The following is an 18148-nucleotide window of genomic DNA, read 5'->3' on the forward strand; positions in this document are numbered from 1 at the left end:
ACCAGAAATTGTGAGCACACACACATCCTGAAGCTTTAAGGTCATTCAGAACTTGCTAAGACAAAAGGGATGCCTGTAAATAATTGACATCCTTAAGCAGTCTGGATAACTCTGGAATAATTTGGACACCTTGGTAGAGACAAAAGGATGCTTCAGTTCAGGGGTACCATTTTTTGTGCTCCAGTGATATTTAGTAATATTTTACCTTAATTTTTGTAAGATGTGAATGTCCTCAGATATTCAGAGTTCTGAAAGATTATTTTGCCTTATTTCTGATTTTGTGCTAAGTATAGTAAAGATAGCAAGAAATCAAGTAACAGATATCTGTGGTGATTGGGAAAATCACTGGTAGAGCAGATGTGGAAAAAACACTGCTTAGACAATTAAAAGGGTGTTTGAAGATTGGAAGCACTGTTACACTAACGCACACATGAAGCATACACTCCTCATTACTGCGTAACTTTCAGTGTGTCTGCTCATGCTTTGTGTTGTGTTCTGGGTTTTTTCTAATGCCACGCTGGTCGACTTTGCCTTTATATGTATATATACATATATATATAAACTTTTTTTTACATGCAGTATGTAGAGCAGTAGTATTTTGTAAGATACATAAAGGGCTAAATGTGGTAAATTAATATATATTTTAAGATTATTTCTTTTCCAGTAGTACTTCCACTGAAACCCCAGCATCTTAATTGTTCTGGTTTTATACAGAAGCCTTCTCAAAAGGCAAATCCAGAGGAAAGCTTTTTATGGAACTCATTCCTCCCGTCTGTAATGGTATTCTCATTCTTTTTAGGCAAAAATTGAGATTTCGTTAACCAAGATAATTTAATTTCTATAGGTACTTTTCCATTCATATTTGCTTTTCATGCTTAGAGCATTCATTTTGGAACTAGATATTTTTTCACCACTAGCATTTTCTTCTCATTAAAGATCATGATGTGAAACTGGTACTGGACTATCAGGATCTTGTTCTACATATACTCTTTTTCCAAGTATTGGATAGTCTTACTGAAAACATTAACCCCTGTGTAAGATTTTTGCATACAAAGCTGTAAGTTTGTAACTAATCCTTCATTTATGAGCATTAATTACAAAAGAAGGCATGATCTTCTAATGATTTATCATCAGCTTGCCCTAGACATGCGTGCTGGTTTTGTTTAAAGATTGTGAATGTATGCCCATTTGAGGAGTTAGTACAAATAAACGTTTTGTCTTGGGAATCAATTTGGCTTCTTGTTTCATTTTGCATGGCTTGCAATTATGTTTTACTTAGTGGAATGTGGTCTTTTTGTACATAATGATATGTAATGAGAGCGTATATGAGATGTGAGAACTAAAATTACAAAAAGAGTTGTATGAAGTCCCGTTGTCAGCATTTTTGTTTTTGCATTAGTAAAACAGTTTCAATGAAATGGTGCCTTTGACCTCTAAAACAGATTATTGCCTTCATTTCCCTGAGTTACTGTGTGAGCCACTGGAGGGCACTGGTTGGTAAGTGACCAATTCCACTTGTTCTGCAGCCATTTTTCTTCCCATCTGTTTCCAAATCTCCTTAGGTTCCTGTATGTTTGCAGCTGTGGTACACTGTGTTTGAAGTATTTGGAGATGGTTATGGTTGAGCAGCAGATGTAGGCATTGCAGATCCATCAGAAGCTAGAGAATGGGCTCAAACACCCACACCTGACTACACCTGCCATGCCTGTGTTCCAAAGTGCTCCATCAGGACAAGTCACTGCCTCAGGTCATGGACAATACAGTCTGAGATCTTATGACATCGCCTGAAGCCCTGAAACATGCGTCCAGCAATGCTCGTTTCTGTTGCATCTTCAAGTTGCAAGAGGAAGTGATGACTGCACATTGTGCTCGGTTTTCTCGATGCCTACATCAACTAATAGGGGATGTCACAAGTACTTGACAAAGCAATTCCACTGATGCCTCTGTGCAGTCTCCTGTAGAGGCGTGAGGGAAATGCCATTGAATCATGAAGTTCTTGTCAGCATTTTCTTATGTGCAATTGCTCCAAGACTTGTGTTCCTACTGGGGATAGGTGAGCTGCAGCTGCTGGCAGGAAGGTTGCATTACTTGAGGTATATCTTCCTCATGGATGTGAACGTGGATGTGAGCTGTCTTTGCACAGCTGAATTATGAACAGACACCCTTCTGCATTAGCTGTAAAATCCTTGCTACCTGGTCACATGAGACAGAGACTACAGCTATCAGTTTGTGGCTTTTTTTTTCACTTAGTGTTTTTTCTAAGGTTTCTTGAGAATGAAGATAATTCAATTTGTTAGACAGTACTTAGTTGTGAAGCACTATACAGTTAAGGAGGTACGGGCTTTTTTAGTGAACAAAATAACACACTGTCTCCCTGAAAGCCTACCATAAAAGGAGAGCAATGTCCTATTTCTTTGTTTACTGATAGGGATACTGAGACAGGTAAAGATGGTTGCCCAGCAAACCTGTGACAGGATGCGTTTTATTCTTCATTTTAAGCCAGAGTTTTAGCCATTAGGTCATTTCTCACTGTACTTACAACTCAACATTGTTTTTAATTTAAGGGTACATTAAATGAACTGGTAGAATAAATATGTAGGTATATAAAAAGTACTGTCTGAATTCTAATAAGTCTGAGTGAATAGGAAGGTAAAAGCCATCACAAGAGAATTAGGATGGATATATTTATTTTATGGGGGCATTGTCTTCTGTAGGGATAATGCTTTCTCACTGGATTGGTGTTTATCAGCTGGAGTTTTTGGTTGTGTGACTGTAAGCACCACACAGGCTGACACTTGGGTACAAGAAAAATGGCAGACGAGAATTCTCTTTCACCTGGCCTGTGCTGATGCTTGCCCACCATGTTCCCACTCTGAATTTCATTGTATGGCTGGAGTCGTATGAATGAAGTACACAGATATCACATGGACTGATGAATGCTGGAATGAAGAATCCTAAAACATGTAGCATTTCTTATTAAGTGTAAAATTATTTCTTTTCCACCTGGCTCCTGGTCACGCTGGAGTTTTTCTCCAGTGATTTGCAATGAACTGATGGAAATCTGAGCATGAGAAGTTAACACTTCAGTTTTGAATAATGGATGAGAGAGTATCTGCCTTCAATCGCAGCATGTGTGAAGGAGAGCATTTGGCATTTGGCTTAAATGGAGCCTACTTCTCTTCTCAGTCTGTTCTAATTTGGTTGCAAATTCCTGCCACCATGCCTTGTATAGGTACTTCAAATACTCTTCATTGTGCTCTTACAGAAAACAATTACAGAACTGGATTTTAAGATGAGGACAGTAGGGCGAGACCCAATGGAATGGCAGCTCTGTCAGCGTTCCCCATTTCTACATTCTCTCTAACTATTTATTATATTTACCTATTGCCTGCAGTATCTCTGTTTTAGAGAGATGCTGTAAAGGGTAATTGTAGGGAGCACTGGGAACCATATGTCGATTATTTCAGTAAGTTACTAGAAACAGCTTGAACTGCTGCTTTTAAATGTATGACTTTCTTATAATTCACACCATAAGAATTAGTGAATAATAAATTAAGCACAGTTCTCGTATGTGAGCAGTCGTGATGTTCAAATGGGGAACTGCCAAAGTCTGCTCAGTGTAATGCATATTACCCTCTGTGATGTTCATGCTTCTTCTTGCGACTAATCTGAGTGTTTGGTTTGCTCACCTGGTCTCAAGTCATTCAGAAGACTTCACCCTAGGGCTTTTCTTCAAATCCATTCCAGTTTCCTTCTCTTCCTTGCGTAGCTCCTTTTAATCACGCTACTTTGTAGTGAACCTTCACAAGAGTTCTTCCTATCAAAAGGTGGGTGTGTGTACATGTACATGCATTTGTGCTCATCTGTACAGCTGAACCCATACCTGACATTTCTTGAAAGTCTGTGTGTGCAAGTAATCCTTGCAGGGAGCTGTGAATTCTGCTCAAGGCTTCAGAGAGGCCGTCAGGAGGACCTCTCTTCATCTGCCCTGGCACTAGCTGTGAACAGCCAGATGTTTAAAACTTCTTGGCTATGAAGTTAATGCATAGACCTTCCTATGGTTTCTTCTAGGGTGGCAGTAAGACAGTTTGGGTTAATTGGAAACATTACAACCATTTTGGAGAACAGTATTATAAATACACCCTAAGTCTCTAAAGCTCTGAAGCGCCACATGTACAAATAACACAAATTCTATGTTTAGATGAGAACAAATGACACTGTGTTAGTTTGTCCTTTCTTTCTCCAAGTCTATGTTCATTATAAATCCCACTTTAAAAAATTGCAAACTATTGCTTCTTGCCATAGAAATGTACTGCAGCTTTCAGCAGGGTGGATTCTTTCTGAATCTTTTGTGCTTAGAGGACTTAGCGACTGTCTTGCAGTTTAATTACTAAACACAGATATGGGGTAGACTTAGAAAGCATGATGAGGGATTTTTAGTTTGCTTTTTTGCCTTTAAAAAAGGGTGAAGGGAATTGGAAAGCAAGCCAAATCTGGTAGCAAGCACTGGCAGGCTTCCTGATACATGTAAATAGTAATATGGAAACATTTATGAAGCATTAGCTACTGCTTAAAATGCAAACTTAAAACACAAAAGTTAATTTTGTCAGCTTTTTGATAACTGTGAGCCAGTTTTTTAAATATGCCATTCTTTCTGGTACCTACTGTCCATGTTGCATCAATAAATAAATAATCACATATTGTGACATATGATTTTGAAGGCTCTGTGCTCACTGGAAGGCATTCTGTGTTGTGACAGCTGAACAGAGGCAGCCATAGCTGTACCTGTTCTTTGGGTTAAAGCCCAGTTCTGACACAGGTGTTTTAATGGGGCATTTAAGTTCAGAAATTCTTCCCATTTTCCCTTACTCTGCAGAGTTGCATTTGAATGTGACCAACTTTGTTCATTTGTTTGTTTGAACGTAGACCTTAGCTGCACAGTCTTCAAACCTGGAGTTGGGTGGTAGCTGCAGTAGCACCGGTCCTGCCAGTCTCCCATTGTCCAAGTTCAGTCTTATCCTCTGATTTTCTTCCTCAGCTGCATTTTCTTCAAGCTAAAGGCTCCTATAGAGGGGGAGTATCTTTTGTCTTATGTTGGTGCCCAGGAGAGATGCAAAGTACGGAAACAGATCTCCCAAAATTTTAAGCTGCTGGTTTGAATCCTTGCTTGTATCTTTCTTTATTTGTGCATTCACTGCTTTCAAGGAGCAGCAGCTCAGGTTTTCTTAGTGGCACTCCCTGGGGCAGGAGCAGCTGCTCAGGCTGGGCTATGTGATCAAACCAAAGCCATAGCAGCCAGCAGTCATCTTCACCCAGCAGAGTGCTTAAGCTTTGTTACAAAAGCTGCTTAATTTGGTTTCAGTGCGTTTGTATTCTGGAGCCACAGTATCCTGCATATATGCTTAATGTTCTTCACCATACTCAAATAATCTTTTTTTTTCTGAGATTTTCTCTCTAATTTAGCCATGACTACATTTTCCTAAAACTTTTAATTCATCTGCGTATAGCCGTTACCATTTGGCAAAGGAATGTGCAGTTCCCAAGCGTGACATTTTCCAGGTGTGGCCTTTCTTCCAAAACACAATGTGGTTGGCTTCACAATGCAGGGCACTGTAGAGCAGCAGATGAAAAGAGCTGTTTCCTAGCAGGCACAGTTTGCTTTTAGAAAGCAATTAGATCAGATCTGCAATGAGGGAAGAGAGTAGCCTGGAGCTGAGCTGCCCACCCTGTATGTAAGTTGTTTCAATTGTCCTCCCGTGGAGGAGAGTGGGAACAGAATTCAAAGTGTTGCACTCCTCAGAGAGTAGAAGAGACAGAGTGAGACCAGTGCAAGAGCTGGTAAGCCAAGAGCATGCATAAGAATACAGGAGTCCAGGCAGAGCTCTTGGAGAGGTGATTTAAGCCCTCTATGTCATTCTGCATCAGGCTCAGCTTCACGGCAACACAATTCTCTTCAAAACTAAAACCTAGAAAATTTCCCCTCAGCAGTGTAGCAGTTGCACAAGCCCGCTCAAAATATCTGCACGCACAGTGAGAGAGCAACTGCAGTTGAAGTTCCCCCTCCCTTTTGTGTATCAATCTTCAAGTAATATATGGAAAACTTGAGATTAGAAAAATATGTTGTTCATGCACTCTAGATGGGTTGTTCAGAGAAAATATGCACTTTGTTCACTTTGCAGTGAGATTGTGAGTGATCAGAAGAATGCAGAGATACTCGGGAGAAAGGCTGGCAAGAGGTGATCTGTGAGCTGCAAGCTCTTTAGGGTAAAGACCCCCATTTTTTCTCCCACATGCTGCATTTAACAGGTGAGAAGTAATCAGAAGTGTTGTTTGCCTTTCCATCAGTTTGTGATTTTCTCAAAACTAAATTAAGAAGGATGAAGTCTGACGAAGCAGAGACAGGCTCTCAAAACAAAGCTCCTGAAAATTCTGAGGGAATCTTCTTCCCTCTGTTCAGAACTAGAAGTGGAAGCCCCAGGGGAAACAAGGTACACGTATCTCCAGCTATTAAGATCTTTATGTGATCTTAAGAATCAAGTGTGCTGTGGCCTGGTGTCACCAGAGATGAAGTCTCTGGTGGAAGGACATAAACTGTGAAGAATGCTCCTGATGTACTTTTTCTGTCTCAAATAGGTCCTGACCCACAAGTTGAGCTTGTGGGCTGGCAATGTTGCTTGTTTCTTCACCAGGGAACGTGCGCTATGTGCAAGCTCTCTTCTAGCACAAAGCCAGCATAACTGGTTTTCTCATTGCTTTTGTCATCAATTCAAAAGTGAAAAGTTAGGGAACTTGGTTCCATGATTTGTAAATTGTCGCGTATTATGGTGTTGGGGACATGGAAAACGCTTGGTGAGCAGAGTGCGTTTAGATAGAATGTTTCAGGTCAGCACAGGAGCTGAGTAAGGGGATCATTCGAGGAGTCAGCCTAAACATCTCTGCTTCTCTAATGTTGAGACAGAATTTAGGTCCAGAGTGCATGGACAGGCGGATTTTAGGAAATAGGGTGGAAAACTAGTGAAGTATATCCATATATCTTGTTTTTATCACTAACTTGGACTAGATTGATTTAAAACTCATAACAAATGGGAACTCTGCAGCAGGCAGTCAGATGAGTTCCTCATCAACACATCGATAAAACCGACATGGTTGTATAAGTTATAGGGGATAAGTATTGAGCCTGAACTGTTCAAGGGAGGCTGCTGAGCTAGGATTGAAGCCTTTCCTCTGAGCCGTTAAAGGGAGATTCTTGGGACTGTTGACAGTGCTGAACACATCCTAAAGAACAGCTGAATTTGTTTCCCAGGATTGCTTGCTGTCTAAATATCTCTGTTTGTCAAGTACACTTTTGTAAAGAATGGAGATGTGCACATGCAGACAGCAATTGAACAGGGAAAATTGCCAAGTCTGATTTCAGTTCTGAAGTATTACAGTGCTAACGTAAGATTTATCTCTATTCTGTGAAGTATTCTTGGGCTCAGTCCATCACAAGTCTTTGTTTAGCTAGAGTTTTAGAAAGATTATTTTGATTTCAAAACTATCTGGCTTGAGATGATTAGTAAAATATATAGAAATCCAGTAAGCAACTCTCCAAGAATAGCTCTTTTTCATGTGCTGTTCTTTCTAATATGGATTTGGAATATTTGGGATGGTGGTGGTGTTTGGGGCTGGCAAACTTTGTATATTCAGTACTGCCTTTGAGCAAACACAGCCCAGTCTCTCTGCATTAGTCCAGAATCTTCAGCTGGTTACAATGCATTGATGGCTTTTTCCAGCACAGCTTATGTCAGGAGATGCACTACCAACATAAATACAGGGTAAGGGCTGCTTCTCAGTGTAGCACTAATGGAGAAGGTACACCTCTCTGCTGCTTGTCTTAAAGTTGATGCTTGCAGAAAGTTATTTTCAATCACATTAATTCTACTTACGAAATACTGCGATCTAACAGTGTCTTTCTCCAGGCAGGGACACACACAGGAGAAGTATTTGGGAGATATGTAGTCCATAAAGTCCTGCCTCTTTATCACTTTCCAAAATTTGGAAGTGGGCTTGAACTGCATCACTTGTGCTGCACACAAGGTACACTGTAGGCCTGCTGCCCCTGGATCCCCCTTCCTGGAGAGGGAGCTGTGCATGCTTGCAGCTCCCACTGAGCTCTTACAACAAGACATAACCACATACTTGGCACAGATGCCTTTCCCAGCAGCTTTTTTTTCCCTATCCTGTGCGTGTTTTTCTTTTTTTTTGATTGCCTTATATTCAGTTGCTTTACAGATGGAGTTACTTTGAAAGCTGGAGGATTTCAATTATAAGTAATTTTCTTAAATTCCTCTTATTTTAATACAGTAGAATATTCCAGTGTTGTACCTTGTTGTCTATGAAGGTAGTTTATTAAATCCTGTATTTTAGCACTGATAAATTTGTATAATTGTATAACCCCTATTTCTCTTACTGCTGAATTATATGGAGAAACCTTGCAGTAATGAATTTGTACAGTCCATAGAAGTAGGCTTCTAGAACAAGGATGATTGCATGCAAGAAATAACCTCAGACTTCATCAAAGCAATAACTGGTTTGAATATATCCTTGCTAACTGATGTTTTTCCTTGTACTGCCAGCTTGAACAATGAATCACAAAAATATGGTCTCCCTGATTAGTACTTCACTGTAATTGTAATCATAACATCATTTAAACAGGTGTAGCACAGAAGTCTGATGCATGACCTTCATTTGCACAAACCAATACTGCTTGGTTCTCTGATTGAATCCTTCTGAGGAAGGCAAATAAAGAAAGTGTTTGATTGGCATATCAACCACACCGCTTTTGTAAGATGATGTATTTGATACATTTAGTGAGGGGCTGAGGGGAGCTTTTTTTTTTTTTTAGTACTTGTTCAGGTCTAGGAGACAGTCCTTTAACTATACAGATGAGTGTCCTCATCATTCTGCAAAGTATTTTCACCTGTTGGTTAATTCCTGAACAGGAAAAATGGAGGAGTACGGAAAGATCTGAAGTTGTAAATGTTAAGAAAACATTGTAACTGACAACACCCTCTCAGTAGAAAAGGCTACTTGGATAAATTGAGGTGATAAATATCGCCGCTGCAGCAAGTATTTACAGCAGAGTCTGAACCTTCTTGAATGTAACGTCATCTAACCTCAAAGTTACAGTAAACCAAGCTTCTTAACTGTGATGCTTATGGGGATCGTTACGTTATACCAAATCTCCTGTCAGAATTGTCTCATGGTTCAAGCCAAGTCAGACACTCATGAATATATGGTGGGTTTAATTCACCTTGATATAAGTAATTAGAGCCCCGTCCATCTCAGAGTATCCAGATCTAATAGCACAATCCACAGGGCTGTGCCAACTTGCATTAAATTCACATTCAAATACCTAGGTAATGAGGTTGCCTTCAATAAAAAGGCTGTATTTTAGCTGTAATATGAACATTTAGTAAAATCCTTCTTGGTATGTTTTTCATGGTTCAAAGAGCTTAGATAGTCTAACTCCTATCAGCTCTTCTCTTCCTAAAATCCCCAAATGAAAACCTTTTCGTCTGAAATTCTCTTTTCTCTCGCTGATGTAGCACAGAAGCATTATCCATGCTCAGTAGCTGGTTAGTAGGGTGATAAATGACTTGACAGGATAAGCTTTCTCAAGACATGTCATAAATAGGATAAGCCTTTGTTCTGAGGAAATTCCAGTCCCTCCAAAACGCAGCCTGTCTCCCATCCCCTGGCTGCTCTGTAGGCTGCCACAGTGCACCATTCTTACACAGTCCAAAGCCTGCCGTTTTCAAAGCAGACTAAGTGAATTAAGAAATTTAACAAAATCCATCTTCCGATTCCTTTAAAAATCCCAGCAGGCTTTGCTACAGAACACACTCTCTTCCCCAAAAATATATGCAGTTTTAACAGAAAAATCATTCTCTTCTATTTATCTCCTGTTTCTCTGGCTTCCTATTTCTCCTGCAATAGCTGCTTTCGGGAACCTAGAATAGAAACACATGCAAAGTGTCTTGTATCGCTGCACTTATTTTTTCATGAACTGGCACAAGACTTAGCCAGTATGAGCAGCTTTGCATGCTGCTTTTGTGCATATCTGCAACGCTCGTGCTTTGAAAACATGCAATAATAATTTATAGTCATGAGAAGTGTTCTATATATTCTAAAAGTACACTCATCTCTGTGTCCTTTGGGTTAAACTTAACTCTATTTTGTGCTACAGATATTTGTTTCTTTGGGTTTTTTGTTTGTTTGTTTTGTTTTTGTTTGTTTTGTTTCAGATCTGAGTCTGCTCTATGGATCACTTTGTGATAATAATAACAGGGTCACTTTGTTCTTTGTGTTCACAGAAGTATTTTGACACTGGTCTACTGATTTGAAAATACTGATACCATGTATCTCAGTCATTTGAGATTTCAGAGCATTCTGTGGTAAAATTTTGTTCTTTCAATGAATAGAAGTTAAATATCCCACAGAGAATGGCTGTGAAGAGCTGTGCAGGACTGCAAAACATCTGCCTGCATTTCTCTGCCTTCTCCTTCCACTGCTGCATTCTCCAAGATGTAGGTCAACCTCCTGCCAGGCGTTCTCCTCTCCATGACTCCAGCCTCCTGTGCCTCTGCAGTTAGACTGTTAACCTCTCCCCAGCCAGCTGCCACTTTTCTCAGTAGATCCTTCAGCCACAAAACAGGAGCAACTGCAACAAAAACACGCCTGTTGTTCCTCTTCCTGCCCAGTTTCTTTTGACTTCACCCTAACCCTCAAACTTTGAAGAGCTGATTCTTACGCAAGCACCATCCTTACTGAGAAGAGCCCATAGATGTCTTCAGTGAAAATGGCTGTACTGTAGTACACTAGTCCTTGTTTCTACTGTAGAAATATAGAATTGTAGAATCATTAAGGTCAGAAAAGACCTCTACAGTCACCTAGTCCAACCACCAACCCACCCCACCATGCCCACTGACCTCATCCCTCAGTTCTTGCACATGGTTCTTGAGCACCTCCAGGGACGGTGACTGCACCACCTCCCTGGGCAGCCTGTGCCACTGCCTCACTGCTCTTTCTCAGAAGAAATTCTCCCTCATATCCAACCTGATAAGTGTTTAAATGGTAGCAATAATCTTTATACAGCACTTAAAGCTAGTGTGAAACTGCTGAAGAAAAAGATCACCCTTGACAGTTGTCAATTCCCTTTTTGTTTTCAGGTAATTAATGAAAGGCTGAACAGTTCCACTGTGATTTCTCACAGCCTCATCCATGATTAGGAACAGCATTTACTGTCTCCTCCAAGCTTCTGGCATCAGTTTGCTTGCAGTCTTTATTAATGTCTAGTTCTCTTGCTTTGCTGTACAGTACAAAATCTAGAAACGTCTGAGACCTGAAATACATGACCTATTATGCTAAATTGTTAAGAGGTGAATGGAGGTTGCTTTGTATGTATGTACACATAGTGGAGACATCCAGTAGCTGGCAGGTACAGCATCAGCAGACAACATGGCTGGAAACTGAAGCTGGACAAATCCAGACTGAAAGTAAAGCATTTTAAAAGTCTGCTTCGGGATGGTGACCCCATGGAGAACATTCATGAATGAGCCTCAGGGACAGCCTTTGTCTGAACATTCTTAGGGAACAAAAAGCTCCTTCCTCGCATAAGATGATACAGGATACTTGAGTATCCAAGTGGCTTGTGATCTGCAGGTGTGAGAAGGCAAGGCCAGCAGCTGTGCTCAGAGCTGTGCTTGCATGCTCACTGTAGGACAGCTGAAGACAACTGAGAAGCAGCGCTTGAAATGCAGTATAAACAATACAACAACAGCATCCATTCTGAGATTTGTACATAGACTTCTCACTTTCATCTCTCCCCTTAACTGAGTAGGTACATCCTCTGCCCTGAAGTTGGGTGTATGTGTGTAGCATGCAGGGACTGTGAAGTACAAATCTCTCTGGAGGAAGTAAGCAGCTTTTCCTCAACACACTGTTTAAGGCACAGTTGCATTTGGGAAGGATTCTAGGATTCCCAGAGGAGATGGGACAGCTGGTGAAAGCCTAAAGCATAGAAAACACGTGGTCTATGTACTTTGTGACTTCTTTTCTTAGCGCAGTCTCTGTCAATGAACAGTTTACTTAGAGTCATGGTAATGTGTTTGAAAAATTGGAAAAAAATTGAGAAGTATGTTACTGTTTATAGCATGGACTTAATTCTCTGTATGGTGGATCACGTGTAATAAGACAACTTTTCGACACTCTGTCTACAGTCCTGGCTGTTCATGTAACGCGGGTAAACTTCATGTGTTGAAAGAAATAATTGAAAGAAAAGGCACATGAAATGTGAACAGCTGATTTTTGTATTTTCCTGCCTTAGGGCAGTAACATTTGTGTCTGGTGGTGAAATCCAGTGCACTCTTGTTACCCAAGTTGATGGACTTTGTGTTACTATTGATCATAGGTTCCAGAATTTTGGGGTGTCTGAGCAGCAGAGCCAAACAAATACTGTGTTCAGTAACCTCACGTACAAACACAAATCCTTCTATGGATTTCAAGAGCAAGAGCCATTTTGAAAATCAGAGGTTATCATCTATTCACTCTCTCTTGCAATGTTAGAAGAGCCTCAATATCAAGTATTGTGATACTGAAAGCCAATTTTACTCTACTAAATGCTGGTTCATTTAGAGTCATCTGTCTTGACTGATCACCAGGCATGTTTATAGTATATCTCAGTAGTGAAGTCAAACTCTAGTATTTCTGGTTTGGGCTAGTGTAAATCAGATTTTCTGTAGAGCTAGATAAGCTGTCAGAGAGTCATGTATGTTATTAATTATTTACTCTAAATACACAGCTCAGAGCCTATACATTGCTGGTTCCAAAAAGCCATTAGGAAATATTCCAAGCATAGTTTTAACATTTGATTTATTGCTTACTGGAAATATCCTCAGATGAGCACAGTCGGATGTCAAGGGTGAAAATATTTGGCCTGGACATCCGACACTATTCCTATTCCTATTCCTCACATCTAGCCTGGGTTCCATAGCAAATACAATTCCTTTTTTGTTCTCTTTAGAGTAAACTCACTTATTTTTCTTAGATCACTCCTACGTTTTAAGGAACACAACTTTTTGTTGCTGACTGAAATGTCCTGATGACTAATGAAAACTTTCAGTCACCTTTCCTTTATCTGTTCACTTGTTTTGCTTAGCTGACTTTGACATTTGGAAGTTCTGAGATTTGGGAGGGGTGAAGGGAAGTTGTATTTCAAAACCAGAAAAGCAGTTCAGGAAATTCCAGTCATCTCTGCTCCTTGGTCGTGTGAATATACTTTAATGAGCACTTCCAGTGGGCCACATTGCTGCTAATACAGTAGTTCTGGAGAGCTCAGTCAGAAATCTCAAAAATGTTGATTCCTCAGGATTTGAGACCCAAACCAGCTTAAGTGGAAGAATCTGTTAATTAGATATCAGGACATTTCAGCAATAATTCCTTCACTTAGAAACATTATAATACTTTTATCAGCTCTTTTGCTTTTACTAAAACAATTGAACAGAAAAGCTTCAACACATTTGAGTATTTTTCTTCTAATCACAGTTTACTTTGTGAGGAGATACAGGAGTTGACAAACAAAGGTAAGAATCCTGACTGATGTTTGAAAGGCTCACTAATCCTTCCCTTGAAAGGTTCATTTAAAATACAGAAAATGGGCCACCTTCTTCTCTCTTGGTAGTTTTGTAATGAAAGGTTGATTGTTCGAGCGGCAGCGTTCAATTATTTTGCTTCTGATGCTATCTACGTGTAAAAAAATCTAGCTAAGCTCAGATGCTCCCTGCAGGCTTTTCAGTTGGAGCCTTCAGCACAAGATGCAAAACAAAAAGCAAGAGTTTCAGAGTTTACATTCTAAATGGAATGGGTTATACTGTCAGGTCAAAGGGTGAAATTTGCTTCCAGAAATGCGAGCAATTAGGAAAAGCTGCTGCAGCATTTGCCGTTTGTTTGTTTTTTTTTTTAAGTGAAACTCATTTCTTGATTATGTTTGCTGGAGAAAATTTTGCTAATTAGGGAAGTCAGAGCAGTAGCTAGAGTTCAGAGAAGTTGCCCAGCAATGTAGCCATCCACTTCTTGTTGAATTAGTTCCAATATTTGACATCCTCGGCAGACATTAAAAACATATGCTATATTAATAGTTTTAATACAGTTGAAACAAAATAAATCTCTCTCTGCATCTGTGTTTCACTTTTTTCCCCGAGGACCTGGGATGCTCAAATGATATACATAAGGACCAAAAGCCAAGGCGTGTATTGGTCTGATGTTTGATGGCCAAAAAAGTAAACAGCACTGACCTCCAGAAGTGCAGTGAGCAAAATACACAGTTTTAGCAGTATGTATAAAAGTTAAGCCCACTCAATAAATGCCCTGGAAACACGGCGAGAATATACATACAGTGGGAAATAAATCAGCTCTCAAAGTGGTAGTGATGAGAGTGACTCAAACCATTTTGAAATTTGTGTGGATTACTGCGTTGCTACTGATAGGAATTTTAGCCCCTAGATTTACTCACTTGTGGATGGGAAAGTTTACAAGTGATTCAGTGCTGCTAACTGGATCTGCACTCACAGCAACAGGGGCATCTCACAGTGGCTCTGGCTCTGAGGGGAAGCTTGGCAGCGCTGAACAATTAGTACACTTTTTATTTGCAAGCCAGCTGAAGCTGGTCTCTACACAAACCAATGCACCAGTCTTCCTTACCATCTCAGCTCTTATTTCTAAAAGGAATGAAACAGGAATGCAACCAGTACAAAAACACTGGTAACTCCACACACACACACACACAAAAGATAGTAAAAAGTGTAAAATCGTTTATTTATGATTGAGATGCTGTGTTAAATGTTATGAGATGTTAAGTGTGGTCTGCTTACTTTTTTCCTCACACAGTGTATCTGTATATCATACCCCACTGAGTAACCGGCACCTCATTCTGATGACCCGCTCAGCTCATGTTTGCAAAACGCTGTCACATTTTTTCTGCCAGCTCAAAGCAAAGTCACCCGTGCCTTTGAGTATGCATGCAGAGGCTCCACTGATCCCGAGCCAAGGCACACCTTCAAAGCACCCCCGTGGAGCCTGTGTTGTGACACACTTACACTGTAAGAGAGGCACAATCAAGTATAAGCAGCAGTTTCTTTGGGTAATTCGCATTTCCCGTACTGCTGGGAGAAACTGCATCCTCCTCCTCCTCCCTCTCCAGCTCGTTCGGTCCCCTGCTGAAAGGTAACACTGCAAGCCCATCCTTTGTTAGCCAGCGGGAGAGCAGCAGTAAACAATTCGAGGACAATAGCCACCAGACATATGGAAAACACTTCACTTTTACTGAGTTGCCACTTACAAATGCTTCACTAATGAGAATTCCTGAACGCTGAAGGAAGCTATCACCTGCTGGCTCCTTCTTGAAACACTGTGCTTTCTGTGGAATGGAAGGTTGCATTAGAAGCTCTTAAATGACCCACTTTTTTTTTATTATTATTTTTAAAGGGGACACTTAAGGCTAGACTGGAAAGTACAAACGAATACAGGTCAGGGAACAGCTCAGCACTGTCAGGTAGTAGTTTAGCAATGACCTCATACTTTCCATTTCCAGTGTCCTTCAGTGTTTGCCTTTTACAATGCCTTCTACACCACAGAGACTCTGGATTGTTTGGGAGATGCCAGCTAAATCCCCAATTTCAGCTTTCGGGAGGCTGCTGCACCTTCCATGCCCTGGTGTCTGCCTGTGGCCTCTCTGTGGTGGTCGCACTCCCACAGACCACCTGCAGCAACCCGTGTTCCTAGGATGTCTCCATTGGTGCTGGCTGCGGGTGACTGTGCAGATGGACAATGCTGGGGATGGCCCTACCAAATGGTGCTTACCAACCATGGGATTCCACAGAGCATTCCTCAGCTACTCTGGAAGAAAGCCCAACACCTTTGTGTGCGTAAAGAGCCTGCAATCAGATGGCAGCTCCAGATCAATCATAGGTTTACAGAATCATTAAGGCTGGAAAAGAGCACTAAGATCACCTAGTCCAACCATCAGCCCATGCCTGTGACCGCTCACAGACCTCGTCCTTCAGTGCCACATCCACACGGTTCCTGAGCACCTCCAGGGACGGTGACTGCACCACCTCCCTGGGCAGCCTGTGCCACTGCATCACTGCTCTTTCTCAGAAGAAATTCTTCCTCATATCCAACCTGAACCTCCCCTGGTGCAATTTGAGGCCATTCCCTTTCATCTTATCACTGTTACCTGGGAGCAGAGGCCAACCCCCACCTCACCACAGCCTCCTTTCAGGCAGCTGTAGAGAGCGATCAGGTCTACCCTGAGCCTCCTCCAGACGGAACAATCCCAGCTCCCTCAGCCGCTCCCATCAGACTTGTGCCCCAGACTCCTCACAGCTTTGTTGCCCATCTCTGGACACACTCCAGGGCCTCGACGTCCTTCTTGCAGTGCGGACCCAAAGCTGAACACAGCACTCGGAGCGCGGCCTCAGCAGTGCGTAGCACAGAGGGACGATCGCCTCCCTGCTCCTGCTGGTTGCACTACTTGGCCGCACGCAGCCCTCCCTCGCGCTGGGCTCCCCCTCCCCACTCAGCCCGACCCGCACACCCCACACGGCCGCCCGTCCGAAGGCGCTGCACCCCCCGCGCCCGCCTCTCCCCCCCGCGGCGCCGGGGCCGCACAAAGCGGGGCGGCGGCCGCCCTCGCCGCTGCCCCCGCCCCGCCGCTGGGCTCGGGGCCGGCCGGGAGGCGCGGGGCAGCCCCGAAGCATGGAGCCGCCGCCGCCTCTGGAGCAGCCGCCGCGCCCGCGCTCCCACACCGTGACCACCACCAGCAGCTCCTTCACCGCCAACCTGTCGGCCAGCTCCAGCACCCTCGCCTACGACAGGGAGTTCCTGCGTACCCCGCCCGGGCTCCTCATGGTGGCCGAGATAGTGAGTGCGGGGCGGGGCGGGGGGGCACGGCAGCTCTCGTCGCTGTAAGAAGTTCTGCTTTAGTTTAAACGAGTTGGTCGCCTGAAAAACGCATCAGCGTGTGACCAAGCTCTGCAGGGCGCTGCAGGTCAGGTGGCAGCGAGTTAGCGCCGGCCGCAGCCCGCGATCCCGTCAGCCCTCGTAGCGGGGACGGTTCGGGCTGCCGAGTGACTTCTGGAGGCGCCTCTGAACTCCGCAGGCTGCGTGTGCTTCTGTGTCACAGCGCACCGACAGCCGCGTGCCAGAGTCACACGGCTTCTCTGTTTTGTAGTCAGTAACATTTCCCTGCGATCCCAGTCATTAGATAGATGCGCGAGCCAGAAAGGATGGCAGCCCCGTGGGTTTGTTTTTTGCAGGGCTTGGTGAGATGCAAGCAGGCACGTGCTGAGGCTCGGTTGTGCACCACGGTGGCAGGTGGCACGGGGTGCCCACCTCGGTGTTAAGCAGCAGGCACACGGCATCTCTGAGCCTGCTCATCTGCACTGCTAGTAATTGAGGAGCTTAAAGGGCTTCTTGCCCTGGCCAGTTTTCTTTGAATTTCCCTGTGTTGCTTTTGCTTTGATGGTGGTGGAAATACTGCGTACTAAACCAGGTTCATTTCCATTTGGAAACATTGTGCTTCAGTCGTGCTTGTGGCTCAACTGCTTGCTACCTTTCCAGTAAGATAACCCAGAGAATCTTCAGGTGTTTGATTGTAGGCGGGTTTCCAGGGTTAGATGTAGGGGAGGCTTTGCTGTGTGGGACATCTGTGAATAAAGGTCTTAGTTGTGGAAAGAAAAGCATCTTTTCCATTCTTTTTCAGTTACCAATTACAACAAAATTCTGAACTTTTCTTGTACATCATCCAAACTCTAAGAGTTGTCCGGAGCATTCCCCAGCCCACTGGAACCTGGCTGTATGTCGGCTGTGGATGAAGCTCCATGTTCATGTGGATGAAGCTCCATGGCTATGGATAGGCTCCTAATGACTGACCCTTTAATGTGTGCTTTCCCATTAGGGATGACAGATGATGATACCTGTGTGGCTTTCCTTTCCAAGCAAAGTGTTGATGGTTTTCTTGCGGACTTTGTTTCCTTCACACATCCCTGGCTTGTAGAATAATTACAGGATGATTCTTCATCCAGCATGTTGATGTGAGTTCTTTAAACAT

General features: G+C 42.6%; 1 protein-coding gene across 1 annotated transcript in view; it reads left to right on the plus strand.

Moving 5' to 3' along the window:
• The first annotated feature begins 16738 nt into the window (after nucleotides 1–16738).
• Nucleotides 16739–18148, plus strand: part of CMTM8 (CKLF like MARVEL transmembrane domain containing 8) — a 38478-nt gene continuing 37068 nt past the window's right edge. The window contains exon 1 of the mRNA XM_048950660.1: nucleotides 16739–16959. Coding sequence (XP_048806617.1) covers nucleotides 16795–16959 — 165 coding nt within the window. The 5' untranslated portion in view covers nucleotides 16739–16794. The remainder of the gene's footprint in view (nucleotides 16960–18148) is intronic.

The sequence above is a fragment of the Lagopus muta genome, chromosome 7, assembly GCF_023343835.1.
Source record: "Lagopus muta isolate bLagMut1 chromosome 7, bLagMut1 primary, whole genome shotgun sequence".
Taxonomy (NCBI): domain Eukaryota; kingdom Metazoa; phylum Chordata; class Aves; order Galliformes; family Phasianidae; genus Lagopus; species Lagopus muta.